Here is a 21,776-nt window from a genome sequence, read left to right on the forward strand (position 1 = left end):
CACTCTCTCTCCCTTCCTCTCTCTCTCCCACCCCCTCTCACGCACTCTCTCTCTCTTTCTCTCTCTCTCTCTCTCTCTCTCTCTTTCTCTCTCCCTCTTTCTCTTTCTCTCTCCCTCTTTCTCTTTCTCTTTCCCTTCCTCTCTCTCTCCCACCCCCTCTTGCATGCTCTCTCTCTTTCTCTTTCTCTCTCTCTCTCTCTCTCTCTCTCCCTCTCTCTCTCTCTCTCCCTCTCTCTGTCTCTCTTTCTTTCTCTTTCTCTTTCTCTCTCCCTTCCTCTCTCTCGCTCTCTTTCTTTCTTTCTCTCTCTTTCGGTGCCTCTGGCTCTCTGTTGCTCTCTCTCCACAGTGGACATCGAATGGGTCAGTTCTCTGGGCTCGGAGGGGGAGGATGGTGATGAGGTGGGTCTGTGGAGCCCGGAACCCCAGGACTACCAGGGCAGCCTGGACAAGACCAGTCTGACCCCCAGCGAGGGTGACGGAGACGGGGAAGGGACCGAGCCGGGAGGTACCCCCAGCCCCAGGGGCCAGTCAACCCAGCCCCAAAGCCCCATCCCCAGGGAGGGCCACTGGGCAGAGGGGGAAGAGGAGGTACCTGAGAGTGGGATAACTATGGACAGGAAGCAGGAATCTCTCATGACCTACAGTAAGTGTATCGCCAAAGAGGCCTAGTTCACACCCAGGTTGTACAACTAGGCCCGTTCTCATTACTCACTGTGTATTTCTTCCTGGTGTTAAGAATAAACACACAGTTTAAAATGTTTCTACTATTTATCTATTTTATCTCTCTGAATTGTTGAGAAGTAAGCATTTCACTGTTAGTTTGTAAACCTGTTCTTTACCAAGCATGTGACAAATAAAATGTGATTTAATTTGTTATCTTAAAGAGTCTCAAGTGTAGGATTAGTTTTTTTTTACATTCATCATAAATAATCTTTCATGGACACGAGTGATCTGATCCCGGATCAGCATTCCTCTGAGAAGCTGTTAGACGCTGACAAACATCCGTATCACAGTCTTATGAAACCCCTTTTTCAAACCAGCCTGTGGGCTTTTTCATCTTCATTGTCATCTTTGAAAACGTATGTAGGTTGCAGCCTGACAGAAGAGCCATTCCACCACAATGTCACAATATTTCCACGCAGCAAAGAGGTGACGTTACGATACTGAAATCAGTACCTTTCTTTTAGCTCGAAGACACACACGCTCGCCCACGGGAACACACACGCTCGCCCACGGGAACACACACGCTCGCCCACAGGAACACACACACTCGCCCACAGGAACACACAACGTTTTATTTAGAGCTGGAATCAAAGAATTACTCTTTCCTTCCCTAACAATCACTTTGGACTCTCTCTCTCTCTCTCTCTCTCTCTCTCTCTCCCTCCCTCTCCCTCTCCCTCTCCCTCTCTCTCTCTCTCTCTCTCCCTCCCTCTCCCTCTCCCTCTCTCTCTCTCTCTCTCTCTCTCTCTCTAATCAATATTGTCAATGGGACAATCAGTAAGAACAATAACCAAGGGTCAAAATAACCATACAAAGGACATTAACAATGGCATAGACAACATGCAGGTTGGTTGGTCTGTCAGACACTGTCCCTCATCTTATGGCAGGTAGCAACGTAGAGGCTCCCGAGTGGTGCAGCGGTCTAAGGCACTGCATCTCAGACCCTGGTTTGAGTCCAGGCTGTATCATAACTGGCCGTGATTGGGAGTCCCATAGGGCGGCACACAATTGGCCCAGCGTCATCCGGAGTTAGGTTTTGGCCAGAGTAGGTTGTCATTGTAAATAAGAATTTGTTCTTAAACTGACTTGCTTAGTTAAATAAAGGTGAAATAGTGCATCCATGTAAATGCAGTGTGCTGCCAACCCACAGCTCTCTGCGTCCTCCCCCAACAGGATGGGTAGTCTATTCAAATGAAGATAAAGTAGTTTCAAATTTGGGGAAACGGCACTCTCTTATTTTTTTTTTCAATGTTTGACATTTTGTCAGGAAATGCAGCTCTGTCTCAGGTTCTGCTGTGGTGCAGTGGTTGCACAGCCTTTCCTCTACAGGGAGCCAGGTTTTCCTGTGTCTACCCTTCTCAATGGCAAGGCTGTGCTCACTGAGCCTGTACTTTGTCAAGGTTTTTCTAAGGTTTTGATCAGTAACCATGGTCAAATATTTAGCCACGGTGAACTGTCGATTTAGGGCCAGATAGCACTGCATTTTGCTTTGTGCTTGTGTTTGTGTTTCCCAATAAGTCATGTAGTTTTGTTTTGATTGTGTTGTAATTTGTTTTATCCTGATTGATTGGATGTTCTGGTCCTGAGGCTTCAGTGTGTTAGTAGAACAGGTTTGTGAACTCAGCCCCAGGACCAGCTGGATGAGGGGACTGAGGCTTCAGTGTGTTAGTAGAACAGGTTTGTGAACTCAGCCCCAGGACCAGCTGGATGAGGGGACTGAGGCTTCAGTGTGTTAGTAGAACAGGTTTGTGAACTCAGCCCCAGGACCTGCTGGATGAGGGGACTGAGGCTTCAGTGTGTTAGTAGAACAGGTTTGTGAACTCAGCCCCAGGACCAGCTGGATGAGGGGACTGAGGCTTCAGTGTGTTAGTAGAACAGGTTTGTGAACTCAGCCCCAGGACCAGCTGGATGAGGGGACTGAGGCTTCAGTGTGTTAGTAGAACAGGTTTGTGAACTCGGCCCCAGGACCAGCTGGATGAGGGGACTGAGGCTTCAGTGTGTTAGTAGAACAGGTTTGTGAACTCAGCCCCAGGACCAGCTGGATGAGGGGACTGAGGCTTCAGTGTGTTAGTAGAACAGGTTTCTGAACTCAGCCCCAGGACCAGCTGGATGAGGGGACTGAGGCTTCAGTGTGTTAGTAGAACAGGTTTGTGAACTCAGCCCCAGGACCAGCTGGATGAGGGGACTGAGGCTTCAGTGTGTTAGTAGAACAGGTTTGTGAACTCGGCCCCAGGACCAGCTGGATGAGGGGACTGAGGCTTCAGTGTGTTAGTAGAACAGGTTTGTGAACTCAGCCCCAGGACCAGCTGGATGAGGGGACTCTTTTCTTTGCTCAGCTCTTGGCATTGCAGGGCTTGGTAATGATATGAGAGGGAGTCACTGTATTTTAGATGTTTCCAAAACTTCATTGCTCTTTTTTGAGTTTTTATTATTAGTGGATATTGGCCTAATTCTGCCCTACGTGCATTGTTTGTAGTTTCCCCTTGGACATGTAGGAGAACTCTGCGTGGATGGCTTCAATGGGGTGTTTGTCCCATTGGGTGAAACCCAATTTGAATAGGTATTTCAATTAGAAAAAGCTTTGTTTAATGGTGTAGAATGCCCTGCGTGCTTTCTCTCTCAGTTCCTTCACTGCCTCATTTAGGTGTCCAGATGAGCTTACTTTTAAACCTAAATAATTGTGTGTATATATATATACACTCTATGTACTCTATGTATTTTGTACCAATTGAGACATCTTGTCTAATTTTCTGAGATCTGGATCTTCTCTGGAAAAATCATTATTATTATTATATATATATAGTTGGTCTCTCTCTCTCTCTTTCTCTCTCTCTCTCTCTCTCTCTCTCTCTCACACACACACACACACACACGCACACACACTCACTCACTCACTCACTCACTCACTCACTCACTCACTCACTCACTCACTCACTCATACTCTCTCTCTCTCTCTCTCTCTCTCCCTCCTTCTCCTCTCTCACCTCATGTGATTTGGCACAGCATGATGAAGGCAAAGCCCAGTTTTTACAGCACTCAACCACAGAGGCTCTTCCCTTGCCACATGAACAACAGATCAAAAAAATGCCAACATCTGCAAAGATTTGAAAAATATTCCTCAAAGTCTGTGACTGTTATGAAGCTCAGCACGGAGTAGAGCACTCTGACTGTCCTGTCTCGTCTTCTCTTTACATTACATCCCTCTGACTGTCCTGTCTAGTCTTCTATTTACATTACAGCACTCTGACTGTCCTGTCTAGTCTTCTCTTTACTTTACATTACAGCACTCTGACTGTCCTGTCTAGTCTTCTATTTACTTTACATTACAGCACTCTGACTGTCCTGTCTCGTCTTCTCTTTACTTTACATTACATCCCTCTGACTGTCCTGTCTCGTCTTCTCTTTACATTACATCACTCTGACTGTCCTGTCTCGTCTTCTCTTTACTTTACATTACATCACTCTGACTGTCCTGTCTCGTCTTCTCTTTACTTTACATTACATCCCTCTGACTGTCCTGTCTCGTCTTCTCTTTACTTTACATTACATCCCTCTGACTGTCCTGTCTCGTCTTCTCTTTACATTACATCCCTCTGACTGTCCTGTCTCGTCTTCTCTTTACTTTACATTACATCCCTCTGACTGTCCTGTCTCATCTTCTCTTTACTTTACATTACATCCCTCTGACTGTCCTGTCTAGTCTTCTCTTTACATTACATCCCTCTGACTGTCCTGTCTCGTCTTCTCTTTACTTTACATTACATCACTCTGACTGTCCTGTCTCGTCTTCTCTTTACATTACATCCCTCTGACTGTCCTGTCTCGTCTTCTCTTTACTTTACATTACATCCCTCTGACTGTCCTGTCTCATCTTCTCTTTACTTTACATTACATCCCTCTGACTGTCCTGTCTAGTCTTCTCTTTACATTACATCCCTCTGACTGTCCTGTCTCGTCTTCTCTTTACTTTACATTACATCACTCTGACTGTCCTGTCTCGTCTTCTCTTTACATTACATCACTCTGATTGTCCTGTCTTGTCTTCTCTTTACATTACATCACTCTGACTGTCATGTCTCGTCTTCTCTTTACTTTACATTACATCACTCTGACTGTCTTGTCTCGTGTTCTCTTTACATTACATCACTCTGACTGTCATGTCTCGTTTTCTCTTTACATTACATCACTCTGACTGTCCTGTCTAGTCTTCTCTTTACATTACATCACTCTGACTGTCATGTCTCGTCTTCTCTTTACTTTACATTACATCACTCTGACTGTCCTGTCTCGTCCTCTATTTACTTTACATCACTCTGACTGTCCTGTCTCATCTTCTCTTTACTTTACATTACATCACTCTGACTGTCCTGTCTCGTCTTCTCTTTACATTACATCACTCTGACTGTCCTGTCTAGTCTTCTCTTTACATTACATCACTCTGACTGTCCTGTCTCGTCTTCTCTTTACTTTACATTACATCACTCTGACTGGCCTGTCTCGTCTTCTCTTTACTTTACATTACATCACTCTGACTGTCCTGTCTCGTCTTCTCTTTACATTACATCACTCTGACTGTCCTGTCTCGTCTTCTCTTTACATTACATCCCTCTGACTGTCCTGTCTCGTCTTCTCTTTACTTTACATTACATCACTCTGACTGTCCTGTCTCGTCTTCTCTTTACTTTACATTACATCACTCTGACTGTCCTGTCTCGTCTTCTCTTTACTTTACATTACATCACTCTGACTGTCCTGTCTCGTCTTCTCTTTACTTTACATTACATCACTCTGACTGTCCTGTCTCGTCTTCTCTTTACATTACATCCCTCTGACTGTCCTGTCTCGTCTTCTCTTTACATTACATCCCTCTGACTGTCCTGTCTCGTCTTCTCTTTACAATACATCCCTCTGACTGTCCTGTCTCGTCTTCTCTTTACTTTACATTACATCCCTCTGACTGTCCTGTCTCGTCTTCTCTTTACATTACATCCCTCTGACTGTCCTGTCTCGTCTTCTCTTTACTTTACTTTACATCACTCTGACTGTCCTGTCTCGTCTTCTCTTTACATTACATCCCTCTGACTGTCCTGTCTCGTCTTCTCTTTACTTTACATTACATCCCTCTGACTGTCCTGTCTCATCTTCTCTTTACTTTACATTACATCCCTCTGACTGTCCTGTCTAGTCTTCTCTTTACATTACATCCCTCTGACTGTCCTGTCTCGTCTTCTCTTTACTTTACATTACATCCCTCTGACTGTCCTGTCTCATCTTCTCTTTACTTTACATTACATCCCTCTGACTGTCCTGTCTCATCTTCTCTTTACTTTACATTACATCCCTCTGACTGTCCTGTCTCGTCTTCTCTTTACTTTACGTTACATCACTTTGACTGTCCTGTCTCGTGTTCTCTTTACATTATATCACTCTGACTGTCCTGTCTAGTCTTCTCTTTACATTACATCCCTCTGACTGTCCTGTCTCGTCTTCTCTTTACTTTACATTACATCCCTCTGACTGTCCTGTCTCATCTTCTCTTTACTTTACATTACATCCCTCTGACTGTCCTGTCTAGTCTTCTCTTTACATTACATCCCTCTGACTGTCCTGTCTCGTCTTCTCTTTACTTTACATTACATCCCTCTGACTGTCCTGTCTCATCTTCTCTTTACTTTACATTACATCCCTCTGACTGTCCTGTCTCATCTTCTCTTTACTTTACATTACATCCCTCTGACTGTCCTGTCTCGTCTTCTCTTTACTTTACGTTACATCACTTTGACTGTCCTGTCTCGTGTTCTCTTTACATTATATCACTCTGACTGTCCTGTCTAGTCTTCTCTTTACATTACATCCCTCTGACTGTCCTGTCTCGTCTTCTCTTTACTTTACATTACATCTGCCTGTGATTGAACTCAACGGGGAAAACCTTCTAGGATATTTCTGCCCATGTCCACAGCAGACATCAAGTTCTCTCTTTCACAGTTCTTCATTTCATTTTTTAAACACAGTTTAACTCTGTATTTTAAAGTGTTAAACAATGACTATAACAGTATGACAAGATAATTTAAAATAGACACGTCATGTGGGATATGCCAACTGTCCCTGTCCCCAGATCAGACATCAGACAGCCTATTCTCTAGATAATGTAAAATTATATATACGGAATTAGGGACTATTAATGAAGTACACTACATAGAAAATAAAAGGTAATTTTGTCTCTTTGTTTCTGTTCATCACCGTTACACTTCTTTACCCTCTCACTCTGTCTCTGTTCCCCCAGCAGGTCAGAGGTCAGACAGCAGGGCCTTGGAGGACCACTATGACTTCCTGGTTCAGTTGAGAAAGGCATCCTCCCACCAACCTGCCTCACACCACTACCAGCACCACAACCACCTGCCCCCCGACGGCAGAAGCCCTGCCCAAGCCATGTACCACACTGGCAGTCTGCGCCTCCGTGATGACCTCCCTCCCGTCTGGTCTGTTGGGGCTCGGAGCTCACCTGAGAGACCAGGTAGGTTATGGATATTGCATCCTTATAAACACACCTTGCATTTCCACAAATCTCTGTTGATATAGCCCACAAGGCTAATTTGAGTAGAATATTTGTAGTTACATTTACAACATCCGTGGAGCTACTGTCAGAATTGCAGGAAATACATCCTTATGTCATTAACGGCCTGATAGATGGACTCCTCGATGGCTGTTGACTACAGTTTGAATCCTTGACATTGTGTTTCTTAAACTTTTTTGTTTCTGAATGATTTTATTGAATTTTATTGTCCTCTATCTGGCTATGTGTGTCCTAGACAGCGTCCCTTTAAATCTACAGGCTTGCCCGTTCTGCCAGCATACCTTCCACCGCGGAGGGTCCCTACGCGAGCACATCAGGTTTTGCCACGAGCGGGACGGGGGACACTATAGAGCTCAGATGGAACGACACATGGGACTGCACAGTCAGGTACATGGCAAGGGGACACACTGGAAGAAATATAAAATCCTTTGGAGTCCACCTACTACAAAGTGCTACTCTTTCTGAAGGTTTTTCAAGACGGATATGACCAGCAATCTAATGACTCCAAAAGGGTGTTATGTCAGAGCATTCGGAAAGTATTCAGACCCCCCTTCCCTTTTTCCACATTTTGTTACGTTACAGCCTTATTCTAAAATGGATTAATTGTTTTTTCCCCTCGTCAATCTACACACAATACCCCATAATGACAAAGCAAAAACATGTTTTAAAAAATCTTTGCAAATTAAAAAAAAAAAAAAAAAAATGGAATATCACATTTACATAAGTATTCAGACCCTTTACTCAGTACTTTGTTGAAGCACCTTTGGCAGCGATTACAGTTTCAAGTCTTCTTGGGTATGACGCTACAAGCTTGGCACACCTGTATTTGGGGAGTTTCTCCCATTCTTCTCTGCAGATCCTCTCAAGCTCTGTCAGGTTGGATGAGGAGCGTCACTGCACAGCTATTTTCAGGTCTCTACAGAGATGCTCGATCAGGTTCAAGTCCGGGCTCTGACTGGGCTACTCAAAGACATTCAGTCTGAGGTCCTTAACGCTCTGGAGCAGGTTTTCATCAATGATCTCTCTGTAGTTGGCTCCGTTCATCTTTCCCTCGATCCTGACTAGTCTCCCAGTCCCTGCCGCTGAAAAACATCTCCACAGCATGATGCTGTCACCACCATGCTTCACTGTAGGGATGGTGCCAGGTTTCCTCCAGACGTGATGCTTGGCATTCAGGCCAAAGTGTTCAATCTCGGTTTCATCAGACCAGAGAATCTTGTTTCTCATGGTCTGAGTCTTTTAGGTGCCTTTTGTCAAACTCCAAGCAGGCTGTCATGTGCCTTTTACTGAAGAGTTGCTTCCGTCTGGCCACTCTACCATAAAGGCCTAATTGGTGGAGTGCTGCAGAGATGGTTGTCCTTCTGGAAGATTCTCCCATCTCCATAGAGGAACCCTGGAGCTCTGTCAGAGTGACCATCAGGTTCTTGGTCACCTCCCTGACCAAGGCCCCTTTCCCCCGATTGCTCAGTTTGGCCGGGAGGTCAGAGGTCCTGCCTCCAGACTCTAGGATGAGTCTTGGTGGTTCCAAACATTTAAGAATGATGGAGGCCACTGTGTTCTTGGGGGCCTTCAATACAGCAGAAATGTTTTGGTACCCTTCCCCATATCTGTGCATCGACACAATCCTGTCTTGGAGCTCTACGGACAATTCCTTTGACCTCATGGCTCGGTTTTTGCTCTGACATGCACTGTCAATTCTGGGACATTATATAGACAGGTGTGCGCCTTTCCAAATCATGTCCAATCAATTGAATTTACCACAGGTGGACTCCAATCAAGTTGTAGAAACATCTCAAGGATGATCAATGAAAACAGGATGCACTTGAGCTTCATTTTGCGTCTCATAGCAACGGGTCTGAATACTTATGTAATCAAGGTATTTCTGTATTGTTTTTTTCTTTATAGATTTGCACACAAAAAAATATCTGTTTTTTGTTTGTCGTTATGGGGTATTGTGATGTCATTATGGGGTATTGTGATGTCATTATGGAGTATTGTGATGTCATTATGGGGTATTGTGGTGTCATTGTGGGGAGTTGTGTGTAGATTGATGAGGAACATGTTTTATTTAATCCATTTTAGAATAAGGCTGTAACGTAACGAAATGTGGAAAAAGTCAAGGGGTCTGAATACTTTCCAAATGCACTGTAGTTTGACTGTAGAAAAGGCATGATATGCAATCTCAGAGTTGACTCTCAATCTCCTGTTGACCAGAACTGATTTGACTGAATGCGTGTTTGTGATTGGTGCAGCACATTGACCATGGTGCGGAGAGCAGGAAGTTCAAGTGTTTTCAGTGCGGGAAATCCTTCAAGTACAAACACCACCTCAAAGAGCACCTCCGCATCCACAGTGGTAATTTCACCTTTTCGTACATGAAATATTCCAAATCAATTTGATTGGTTTTATGCTAAAGCAATAAGACATGAGAACCCATGGTAATTAATACACGACTAAGGGTTGTTCTTAGGCGCGAAGCATCTTCAACTGAGGTTCCGTGTCTGTGCTTCCTTCTTTAGGTGAGAAACCATATGAATGTTCCAACTGCAAGAAGCGCTTCTCTCACTCTGGCTCCTACAGCTCACACCTCAGCAGTAAGAAGTGCTTGACAGGGGGAGGAGGAGGAGGAGGAGGAGGAGGAGGAGGAGGGGGACGTAGAGGTGGAGGGGAGAGCTATAACAACAGACATAGCCAGGGGACCTGCCAGTCCTCTCCTGCATCACCCTCAGCAGGAAGCAGTAGGAACAGCAGTGGAAAGGGCTCTCCCTACCTTCCCCACACCCAGAAGCGTCAGTCACCAATGGGCTTAGAGAGGGAGCTGTACCCCCCTGGGGACCAGAGCAGGGGGGTCCTCCAGGGCCGGGAGCTAGGCAGGCTGTGGGACCCCCCAGCGGAGTTCTCCCTCCGGGACAACGTGTTCCAGGGCACCAACCTGCTGCCGTACCTCCATACCAGCGCCGGGGGCAAGTTTGAGCAGATGCTGCAGGAGATGTTTGACAGGGAGGAGGGAGATGTAGGCTCACCCAGGGAGGAGGGGAGACTGGGGATTCACAACGGAGGGCGAGACAGGAAGGCAGATGATCCAAAGCCGCTGAAACGCAACCGAACCGGCTCGGGTGAAGGGTACAGGGGTGGAGGTGGGGTGACATGCCACTGGTGCTCCCAGCTCTTCCCCAGCCCTGCCGTGTTACTGCAGCATGGGCGCTACCTCTGTAAGATTAACCGGCAGGCCATGGAGGTGCCTGAAGGTCCTCGCAGCAAAGACCACCTCTCTCCCCTCTACTTCTCCTCCAGAACCCCTCTCCAGCCACCCCCACCAGACAACAACAATAAAACCACAGCGATGGCTAACGGTTTCTCCAAAGATAAGTCTCCTCTCCAGAGACCCTGCTGGCACTCTGTCCCTCAGGAGCTGCTGGTCGCCAGGCACTCCCCCCTACAGCCCCGCCCAGGCACACTATCCATGAGATCCTATTGGTCTAGCCAGGAGAGTGGCAGGAGTGGCGGCAGCCCCGGCCAACCAGCACCAACTAGCCCTGCTACAGACATGTCCTCACTGCTACCAATAGGACCATTACCCTCTTCAGAGATCGACTCGCCCCTCTGCCTGGACCTTTCCTCCACCACTCTCACCCCTCATTGGAGTCGAACCAGCCCCCAAGGAAGGACCAACGGGTCCGGTAGCTCCCAGAATGACCAACCCCTGGATCTCTCCCTCCCCAAGCCCCAGGAGGGGGAAGTCCTGGAGGACAGCATGCCCAGTAATGGACACCCTCGTCTGGGAGAAAAGAGAGAGAAGACCTACAGAGAGCCAGCAGAGAACCAGCAGCTCCACCGGAGGCTGAGTCTCAGTCCACCTTGGCAACAGGTGTGGGACAGGAGGGGTATTATTTATGTCTGGCTGTGTGCTGTTTGTTTTCTACTGTGTTTCTACACAGTGTATGTATGTGCAATGTGTGATCTGTGGTAATATTTGACTCTTTTAGGACAATAAACATCAATCTAATCTAAACAAATCTAAATCTCATCAGCATCAAGGCGTCTACAGTGGCGTTCCGATGTTTGAGGGCTCCGTCTACAGTGCATACCCTCTGTTTAACCCCATGATGCCTGCTGGGCTAGCTGGCTCAGGACATGATGTGGTCCCCTCCCTGCCCCTCAGTCACCCAGCCAGCAGCCAGCGATTTCTCTCCCCTATGGTCTACATGATGGAGTCGGACACAGATGCCGTGCTGAAGAGGATCCGTCAAGAGAGACAAGCCATCATGGTAAGAACAACATTTCCCCTATTTTTATTTTTCTAGGCAAGTCAGTTAAGAACAAATTCTTATTTGCAATGACGGCCTAGGAACAGTGGGTTAACTGCCTGTTCAGGGGCAGAACGACAGATTTGTACCTTGTCAGCTCAGGGGTTTGAACTTGCAACCTTCCGGTTACTAGTCCAACGCTCTAACCACTAGGCTACCCTGTTTATTTCAATTCGATCGCAGAGGAATGAACTGGTACTAAAGAGAAACCAACGCTGACATCCCCTGAACAGACCCAGATCAGAACCCCCTAACCATTAGTATTGTGAATGTCACCAGGGTGAGGTGATGGATTGCGGGGGTCTGGACTACGCCTCGCTGATGGAGGAGGGAGGAGAGGGAGAAGGGGGACCAGGGAGGAAGAGACTGAAGAAGAGAGACGACGGCCTGTACGCCTGCGACATCTGTGACAAGACCTTCCAGAAAAGCAGTTCTCTGCTCCGACACAAGTATGAGCACACAGGTATACGCAGTGACATTTTAAATGTATTTATTTTTATTATATATATTTTTTTACCCCCTTTTTTCCCCCCAATTTCGTGGTGTCCAATTGTTAGTCGTTACTATCTTGTCTCATCGCTACAACTCCCATACGGGCTCGGGAGAGACGAAGGTCGAAAGCCTCCGAAACACAGCGCGCATCCAACCCGGAAGCCAGCCGCACCAATGTGTCGGAGGAAACACCGTGCACCTGGCGACCTGGTTAGCGTGCACTGCGCCCGGCCCGCCACAGTAGTCGCTGGTGCGCGATGAGACAAGGATATCCCTACCGGCCAAACCCTCCCTAACCCGGACGACGCTAGGCCAATTGACGCAGTGACATTTATAGAAATGATGAAGCATAAATTATACTAAGAGCTCTGTTTACACATTCCACGATAGAAATGTAACGGTAATTAAACGGGCCGACGTACGCAACGGTTACGTGAATGCAGTTCTCCGCAAAACCACGGGAACATTGCCTCACACTGTAAGGCTAAACCTCTGCGATGTGGCTTGAATAGAGCCCTTTTTAGTAAGGTTATGGGGAGACAACCAGATAGTAGGACCATGGTTTTTAGGGATAATCTCTGTCTTTTGAAAGCTACAGTACGATGGATTGAGCATGTTTCTGTTCTGATATATTCCCCCCCACACAGGTAAACGTCCTCACGAGTGTCAGATCTGCAGGAAGGCCTTCAAGCATAAGCACCATCTGATGGAGCACAGTCGCCTGCACTCTGGAGAGAAGCCCTATGAGTGTGATAAGTGTGGCAAGAGGTTCTCCCACTCTGGCTCATACTCCCAACACATGAACCATCGATACACCTACTGTAGCAGGGACCAGGAACAGGAAGGGGTCGAGGAGCCTCCTCTTACCCCAGGAGGGTCCACCGATCTGGGCCATGTTTCCGGGGGCACCCCCTTCTCCATGGAGTACACCCCAATGTTTCTCAGTGATGCCAGTCTGGACGGGGGGATAGGAGGGAGAGCACATGAAGAGGAGGAGGAAGAGGAGGACGAGACAGACAAAACTAAAGGTGGCCATATGAAGGAGGCTTGTACTTTATCAGGGTCAGGGTCTGGTGAAGGGTTAGGGTTGGAGCTGTGCTCTAGCCCTGTGGGGAATGAGAGAGACAGACAGCATGTCGACAGAGACAATGGAGAAGGAGAGAATTCTGGTCTACAGACTTACAGACTTGAAAACAACAATCACTGGGACAGAGATGCGTTGGAACAAAATGGAGACCAGAACACAGACACATACGAGTTGAGCCCAGAAGCCCAGCGGACAAGTATGCCAAAACCAATGCATCTAGCTACAAACATTTAACATTTTAGTCATTTACTAGACACTCTTATCCAGAGCAACTTACAGTTAGTGTATTAATCTTCAGATCATATCGAGTACATTTTCTCCTCAATAAAGTAGCTATCGGCAAAGTCACTGCTAGTGGGGAAAAGAGAAGTGCCTTTTTTTGGTGGTGGTGTTGGAGGGGGTGGGGGGGGGGGGGTTCAGAGGCAGATTGAGAGCCTTGTGAAAAGACATTTTTTTAAACATGCGCTGTTCAAAATGAAGCAAAACCTACACTGTACAAAGCCATATGAACACAGCCAAACTAAGGACCACTTGAACAGATATAATCAATACAGTAGACAGTACGAGGAATGGTATGATATCCACTCTGATCAGTATGTGAGAAGCCACAGTATTGACCCCTACACATCTGGCACAACAGCTATCAGTTGACTGCTTCCTGCTTGTGACTGGGTAAGGGTGAAGGAGTTTGTGTGGTTCTGTAGCAAGCAGTGTTGTTCAATTTGTTTCCAGTTGCCTTATCAGTATAAATAATTATTCTTTATTTGCCAGTATAAGTATTCCATTTTTTAAAGGTTTTATATTTGTTTACATCATATTCTCCAAAGAACAACAGGTCTCTGTTGTTTGTTAAAACAAATGTATAAGCAATAAATAATAACTATTATTCAAATTATAATAAAGGATTAAAGATACATTATTTTGTGCCAAAGCCACACATTTGTTTCAGGATATATCTGTTATGACTGTGGTCAAGCTGTGCATTAATTATGGGCATTAGTATGGAGATAGATTAGTGCCAAAAATGATACAATGACCAAAATTAACGGCAATACATAGCCGTACAAATACAGATTTACCTTGGGGTTTCCATGGTGACTAACGAATGTCTAATACAGTATGTAATTCGTGGAAGGCCGAGTGTGTGTGAATTTTCACTTTTCACCTTTGTACTTGATTGATATATTAAGGTTAGGTGATTGATTAGTTCAGAAGCCTCACCTGGTTGTTTAGGTCTGAAAATAATAGTAATAATAATAATAATAATAATTGTAAACAAACGGTCCTCTAAAAATTTAGTTTGTTATCCCTGATCTAAAAGATCAGCAAGACATCAAGAAGTGGTCTGTGCCACTAGCCACTAGCCACTAGCCACTAGCCTCTAGCCACTAGCCACTAGCCACTAGCCACTAGTCACTAGCCACTAGCCACTAGTCACTAGTCACTAGCCACTAGCCACTAGCCACTAGCCACTAGCCACTAGCCACTAGTCACTAGCCACTAGCCACTAGCCATCATAAACCTTACAGTATTTCTACACACAAGGGGAAAACGAGAGAATGAAGAGTTAACAAAGATTAAAAAAAAAAAAAAAAAAAATTGGGGGTGAGGACAACATGAAACTTACCCTGCCTCACAATGTTTTACATATTTCATATACCAGACATGTGGAGTTGGTTTGTCTCTATTAGAAAACGCACAGACATTGTCTCCATGTAATATACTGTGAGTACTGTGCTTGTACGGCAGTAAACTGTCTTCAGAAAGCATTCACACTTTTTACAACCTGAATTAAAAATGTAAACAATTTATATTTTTTGGGGGAGGGGGGGAGGGGGGTAACTGGCTTACACACAATATCCCATAATGTCAAAGTGGAAATATGTTTTTCAAAATGTATACAAATGAATAAAAAATGAAAAGTTGAAATGTGTTGAATCAATAAGTATTTAACCCCTTTGCTATGGCAACCCCAGTTCAGGAATAAAGTACGTGTCACATGATACGTTTCATGGACTCACTCTGTGTGAGGCACTAAAGTAATACTGAAAAAGAAATACACTGGATTTGCTTATCAATAAGACAGTGAATGTTCCTGAGTGGTCGAGATACAGTTTCGACTTAAATCTGCTAAGGCAATAAAAATGGTTGTCTAGCAATGATCAACTACCAATTTGACAGAGTTTAAATAATGTGTGGAAATAATGTGTGGAAAGCTCTTAGAGACTTCATCTGTAATCTCTGTCAAAGGTGCTTGTACTAAGTATTAGTATTGACCCAAGGGTCTGAATACTTATATAAATGTGATATTTCTGTGTTCCATTTTCAATAGATTTGCAAAAAAAATGTCTAAAAACATGTTTTCACTTTGTCATTATGGGGTATTGTGTGTCGAGGGATGAGACAAAACATATATTTCATCGATTTTGAAACAAGGCTGTGAAACAACAAAATGTGGAATAAATCAAGGGGTATGAATGCTTTCTGAAGGTACTGTATATGACACCCGAATTAAAGCAATGTGTCACACATTTCAATGCCGTTGTAGCCAATAGTATTAGAATAACTGAAACGGGACGTTCCCGTTCACGTTGACGTTTCTCCACAGTAACTATCAGTAACTCTATTTATATGGGTGTATCCATGGCGACAGGGGTCAAGCAAGACGCAGGACCGATTCTAGAACATGTATCATCTTCAATACCTCCTATATCTGTCAATGTGAAAACTACCTCCGATATGTTCATCCACCGTGAGTCATCTGTGAATCTGCCACAGCTCTGGTGCTGTACGCGACACCGTTACAGAGAGCTGAGGTGTGACCAAACCAAAATCCTCAGTGTCTGGAGCCGTACTAGTGCCAACGGGAAATTTCATTTAAATTAAAATATTTTTGAATTTGTATTCAGAAAGATCATTTTAATTAAACGTATTGTAGAACTCTATGCCTGACGGTTTAGGGTTCGATGTAATCCATATCGCGAATAAAGCACGATTGAAATGTAAAGGAAATGTTCGTGCTTTCGTGTAGACTATACATTCACGGTTGACGCTGCATATGTCGGTTCAATCGGAAATTGCCTTTACAATTCAGGCGCGCTATAGCGATACGGAATGCATCGAGTCCTTGGCCTTCCTCTGAACTGAAAACTCATCGTGTCAATATTTAGTAACAGAATATGTAGGTAATCATGCACAACTCAACCAAGGTCAGAATTATTATCTGATTCTGTAGACTTTAACAAAGCCCACCGCTACCTGATGTCACCAGCTTTTAATACTTTTTAGGGGGACAAAGATATTGTATTTTCTTGGACAAAGTAAGCAAATATAATTTTTGAACTCTTGAGTTGATATCGGCACAACTTGTATCAAGCTGTATATTGTTTAGCAACTCAGTTATGCATTTTGTATTGAATTACATTTCGTTTTTTACATTTTTTTTTAAACCTGTGGATATATTTGTAATAAAAATGTGCGTATTGCTTTGTCCTTTTCATGTATTCTTTCAAACACGTATATATAACAATTACATATGTCCCTGACACCTATTCACAAAAATTAAAACTTGAGTTTATGCGAGTTTACTGTCCACGACATGGTACCATGCGCATTATCAGCTTCAGAGACACCAATCACACTGTTCTATGTTAATGACAGGTCTCCTGTGTTCTGGTCAGGGTCACCAGTTTCCTCTTACTGTAAATAGCTCTCCTCACCACTGCCAGGCTCCTCAATTCTCTGCTGTAGGGTGACTTCTTGTAGATCATTTGCATAATGATTCAGAGATAGCTAGTTTCTACCCTGAAACATGTGGCTGTGCCATGCAAAACCTATCAGCTTATATAGCCGAGTCACAACTAGTCACTCCACTGTCTGGAATATCACAGACAACAGTTGGGAGCTTCTTCATTTAACAGTTAAAACACTAAACAGTAAATAGATTTTAAAAAATACCGTCATTTTATATAATGAAATGTAATGTAAAATACATGAAAGTTCAACATTCCAAAGTATCTGGAAGAGTTGGGACACAATGTCTTGAAATCTATCAATATTTCATGACAGACTTTTGATTAGAATAGTGAGTGTTTGAGCTTCTCTCTGTCTCTCTTTCTCTCTCTCTCTCTTTCTCTCTCTCTCTCTCTCTCTCTCTGTGTCTCTCTCTCTTACTGTGTCTCTCTGTCTCTGTCTCTCTTTCTCTCTGTGTCTCTCTCTTTGTCTCTCTCTCTCTTTCTCTCTCTGTCTCTCTTTTCTCTCTCTCTCTCTGTGTCTCTCTCTCTTACTGTCTCTCTGTCTCGCTTTCTCTCTCTCTCTTTCTCTCTCTCTGTCTTTCTTTCTCTCTCTCTTTTCTCTCTCTCTCTGTGTCTCTCTCTCTTACTGTGTCTCTCTGTCTCTGTCTCTCTTTCTCTCTCTCTGTGTCTCTCTCTCTTACTGTGTCTCTCTCTCTGTGTCTCTCTCTCTCTGTGTCTCTCTCTCAATTAAATTTCAATTTAAGTGGCTTTATTGGCATGGGAAACATATGTTTACATTGCCAAAGCAAGTGAAATAGAAGATTTTAAAAAATGAACAGTAAACAGTACACTTACAAAAGTTCCAAAAGAATAGAGACATTTCAAATGTCATATTATGTGTTGTACTGATGTTCAAATAGTTAAAGTACAAAAGGGAAAATAAAGAAACATAAAAATATAGGTTGTATTTACAATGGTTTACTGGTTGCCCTGCTGTGATGGCACACCGGTATTTCACCAAATAGATATGGGAGTTTATCAAAATTTGATTTGTTTTCGAATTCTTTGTGGATCTGTGTAATCTGAGGGAAATATGTGTCTCTAATATGGTCATACATTGGGCAGGAGGTTAGGAAGTGCAGCTCAGTTTCCACCTCATTTTGTGGGCAGTGAGCACATAGCCTGTCTTCTCTTGAGAGCCATGTCTGCCTACGGCGGCCTTTCTCAATAGCAAGGCTATGCTCACTGAGTCTGTACATAGTAAAAGCTTTCCTTAAGTTTGGGTCAGTCACAGTGGTCAGGTATTCTGTCACTCTCTGTTTAGGGCCAAATAACATTCTAGTTTGCTCTGTTTTTTTTGTAAATTCTATCCAATCTGTCAAGTAATTATCTTTTGGTTTTCTCATGATTTTGTTGGGTCTAACTGTGTTGCCCCCCCCCCCCCCCCCCCCCCCCCCTCTCTCTCATAGCTGGTTTTAATATTACTGATCATCACCACAAGCCTGAGAAAAAAAGAAAAAACATCACAGGAAATAATGTTGCCAATAGTTTTATTGCATTGGTTTTTATTAACACTTAAATCTCAGTAAATTGCACGATTTGGAGTGAGGAAAAAACACAAACGGTTGATAATTACAGTGATATACAAAATATAAACGCTTTCTGCATATTTAAAATTTTTTTTTTTTTTTTAAGTGTCTGCCAGTGTGTTTTATGAGATATAACATGTCATCAGTTTTATCCCAAATAGTTTTGTCTCTACACGTGAACAGTGAATATAAACTCTAGTTATAGGAGCATTGTAGAAGTAAATAAAATAGGAATTCAAGGTTTTAAAACAATATGCATAATTGTAACTAACTTTGGGCTGTTTTTGGGGAGTCAGCTAGGTATCTGCAGTCATTTCAGGTTATATATATACACATAACCTGTTATCCTATTTCAAAACGGCTGTGTGGTCCTCAATCCAATAACCAGAATTAGAGCCAGCACTCAAATGGAATGGGGCAACTCTGGCAACGCACTGACAAGGATTGGAATACACACAAAGTTTTGTTCCCATTATAAAAAAATATATATAATGACTCTACTTCACTCAACTCTGCTGGTGACAGAAACACTTTTCCCTCTTTCCCTTCCTCCCATCCATGAGACATGCAAGATAATCAATAAATATAGTAAATAAAACATCCAAATCCAACACACACTTTACTTCTCTTCTTCTCTTCTTTTCTGTCTTGCTTTGTTTTGTCTTCTCTTCTCTTGCCAAACCCACAGTATTACCAAACCCACAGTATTACCAAACCCACAGTATTACCAAACCCACAGTATTACCAAACCCACAGTATTACCAAACCCACAGTATTACCAAACCCACCGTATTACCAAACCCACAGTATTACCAAACCCACAGTATTACCAAACCCACAGTATTACCAAACCCACAGAATTACCAAATCCACAGTATTACCAAACCCACAGTATTACCAAACCCACAGTATTACCAAACCCACAGTATTACCAAACCCACAGTATTACCAAACCCACAGTATTACCAAACCCACAGTATTACCAAACCCTCAGTATTACCAAACCCACAGTATTACCAAACCCACAGTATTACCAAACCCACAGTATTACCAAACCCACAGAATTACCAAACCCACAGTATTACCAAACCCTCAGTATTACCAAACCCACAGTATTACCAAACCCACAGTATTACCAAACCCACAGTATTACCAAACCCACAGTATTACCAAACCCACAGTATTACCAAACCCACAGTATTACCAAACCCACAGTATTACCAAACCCTCAGTATTACCAAACCCACAGTATTACCAAACCCACAGTATTACCAAACCCACAGTATTACCAAACCCACAGAATTACCAAACCCACAGTATTACCAAACCCTCAGTATTACCAAACCCACAGTATTACCAAACCCACAGTATTACCAAACCCACAGTATTACCAAACCCACAGTATTACCAAACCCACAGTATTACCAAACCCACAGTATTACCAAACCCACAGTATTACCAAACCCACAGTATTACCAAACCCACAGTATTACCAATCCCACAGTATTACCAAACCCACAGTATTTCCAAACCCACAGTATTACCAAACCCACAGTATTACCAAACCTACAGTATTAACAACCTTCAGAGGGAGTTAATTTTTGGGAAATCCACATTTTAATAGGATACTTCAGGATTTTTGGGGGCCTTCATCTACTTCCCCAGAGTCAGAAGAACTTATGGACCCATGTTTATGTCTCTGCATCCAGTAAGAAGGATGCCGAAACGACACGCAGAGACATAAAAATGGTATCCACAAGTTCAACTGACTCTGAGGAAGTAGATAAAGGGCGTCGTTGCCAAAATCCCGAAGTATCCCTTTAAATATCTGCATTTCTAGTTCCTCTTTTGTTTTTGGTTTCCACCAATCACAGGGTAGCGGTCTGCCCTAGCTGTCTCTGAAGAGGCGTACATACATACCTCCACACTTCTAGAATTTCTCACGCTTAACTCAATCCACTATTAACAGACCTGGGTTCACATACTATTTCAAATCTTTCAAATACTTTATCTGCGCTTGATTGATCACGCCTGGTTTAAATGGACCAATAGACAAGTCCCAATAGCGTAAACCCTACCCACCTGGCAGGCTGGCACTCCAGGCAGGCTAGAGCAAGCGCTTAAAGCCTTTGAAGATTTCCAATAGTATTCGAACCCAAGTCTGCTGTTAGACAACGAACAACACTCTAACCCAAAGCCTGAAATTAATACGCAAAAGAACGGTGTTGGGGGAGCTACTCTGAAATCATAGTTTACCAAACTACCAATTACATCACGCTACAAAAAGTTAAGCTACACTAAAAATATAGTTCACTTAACTAAAGCTACTTTGAAAAAGTAATTCACTAAATCCAAACTACTTTGTGATAGATTATCATATTTAAATCTGAAATGTCATAGACTGCAAATTGCAGGAATATATTTTATTTAACTTGGCAAGTCAGTTAAGAACAAATTCTTATTTTCAATGACGGTGTAGGAACAGTGGGTTAACCGCCTTGTTCAGGGGCAGAACGACAGCCTAGGAACAGTGGGTTAACTGCCTTGTTCAGGGGCAGAACGACAGCCTAGGAACAGTGGGTTAACTGCCTTGTTCAGGGGCAGAACGACAGCCTAGGAACAGTGTGTTAACTGCCTTGTTCAGGGTCAGAACGACAGCCTAGGAACAGTGGGTTAACTGCCTTTTTCAGGTGGCAGAACGACAGATTTTTTACCTTGTCAGCTCAGAACCTTCCGGTTACTAGTCCAACGCTCTAACCACTAGGCCATCTGCCACCCCAATAACCCTGGGATCAGGTGTTAACAGGATGTAGAATGTAGCCTATTAATAAACAACAACTATTTCAAGTGATAATTAGGCAGGTCTGATGCTATATTATTCTCTTCTTGCAAAATAAGTACTGCTTAGTTCCAGTAGTAAGCTACACCACTACATGGCAAAATAAGTACTGCTTAGTTCCAGTAGTAAGCTACACCACTACATGGCAAAATAAGTACTGCTTAGTTCCAGTAGTAAGCTACACCACTACATGGCAAAATAAGTACTGCTTAGTTCCAGTAGTAAGCTACACCACTACATGGCAAAATAAGTACTGCTTAGTTCCAGTAGTAAGCTACACCACTACATGGCAAAATAAGTACTGCTTAGTTCCAGTAGTAAGCTACACCACTACATGGCAAAATAAGTACTGCTTAGTTCCAGTAGTAAGCTACACCACTACATGGCAAAATAAGTACTGCTTAGTTCCAGTAGTAAGCTACACCACTACA

At 43.7% G+C, this 21,776-nt stretch overlaps 2 protein-coding genes across 2 annotated transcripts; both read left to right on the plus strand.

The window, feature by feature from the left end:
* Positions 1-261: 261 nt before the first annotated feature.
* Positions 262-9,926, plus strand: LOC110494777 (zinc finger E-box-binding homeobox 2; the record flags this gene model as incomplete). Its single annotated transcript, XM_021570107.2, has 5 exons — positions 262-643; positions 7,007-7,237; positions 7,533-7,684; positions 9,550-9,652; positions 9,817-9,926. Coding segments are annotated over exons 1-5 (630 nt in total), but the record flags the coding sequence as incomplete, so codon positions are not given.
* Positions 9,927-9,965: 39 nt separating this feature from the next.
* LOC118936559 (zinc finger E-box-binding homeobox 2-like) lies at positions 9,966-13,552 on the plus strand. The gene is made up of 4 exons (XM_036950847.1): positions 9,966-11,165; positions 11,329-11,565; positions 11,884-12,067; positions 12,744-13,552. Exons 1-4 carry the CDS (start codon positions 10,098-10,100, stop codon positions 13,415-13,417), a joined length of 2,163 nt encoding a protein of 720 aa, XP_036806742.1. The 5' UTR covers positions 9,966-10,097; the 3' UTR covers positions 13,418-13,552.
* The last annotated feature ends 8,224 nt before the right edge of the window (positions 13,553-21,776 follow it).

This window comes from Oncorhynchus mykiss, chromosome 17 (genome assembly GCF_013265735.2).
Source record: "Oncorhynchus mykiss isolate Arlee chromosome 17, USDA_OmykA_1.1, whole genome shotgun sequence".
Taxonomy (NCBI): domain Eukaryota; kingdom Metazoa; phylum Chordata; class Actinopteri; order Salmoniformes; family Salmonidae; genus Oncorhynchus; species Oncorhynchus mykiss.

What these genes read in the sequence shown, in the direction of transcription:
- LOC118936559 (XM_036950847.1), top strand. Translation starts at nt 10,098, where the DNA reads ATGGGCTTAGAGAGGGAGCTGTACCCCCCTGGGGACCAGAGCAGGGGG. An exon ending in AAGAGAGACAAGCCATCATG is followed by an intron (nt 11,566 to 11,883) that starts GTAAGAACAACA and finishes GAATGTCACCAG; the next exon opens with GGTGAGGTGATGGATTGCGG. An exon ending in ACACAAGTATGAGCACACAG is followed by an intron (nt 12,068 to 12,743) that starts GTATACGCAGTG and finishes CCCCCCACACAG; the next exon opens with GTAAACGTCCTCACGAGTGT.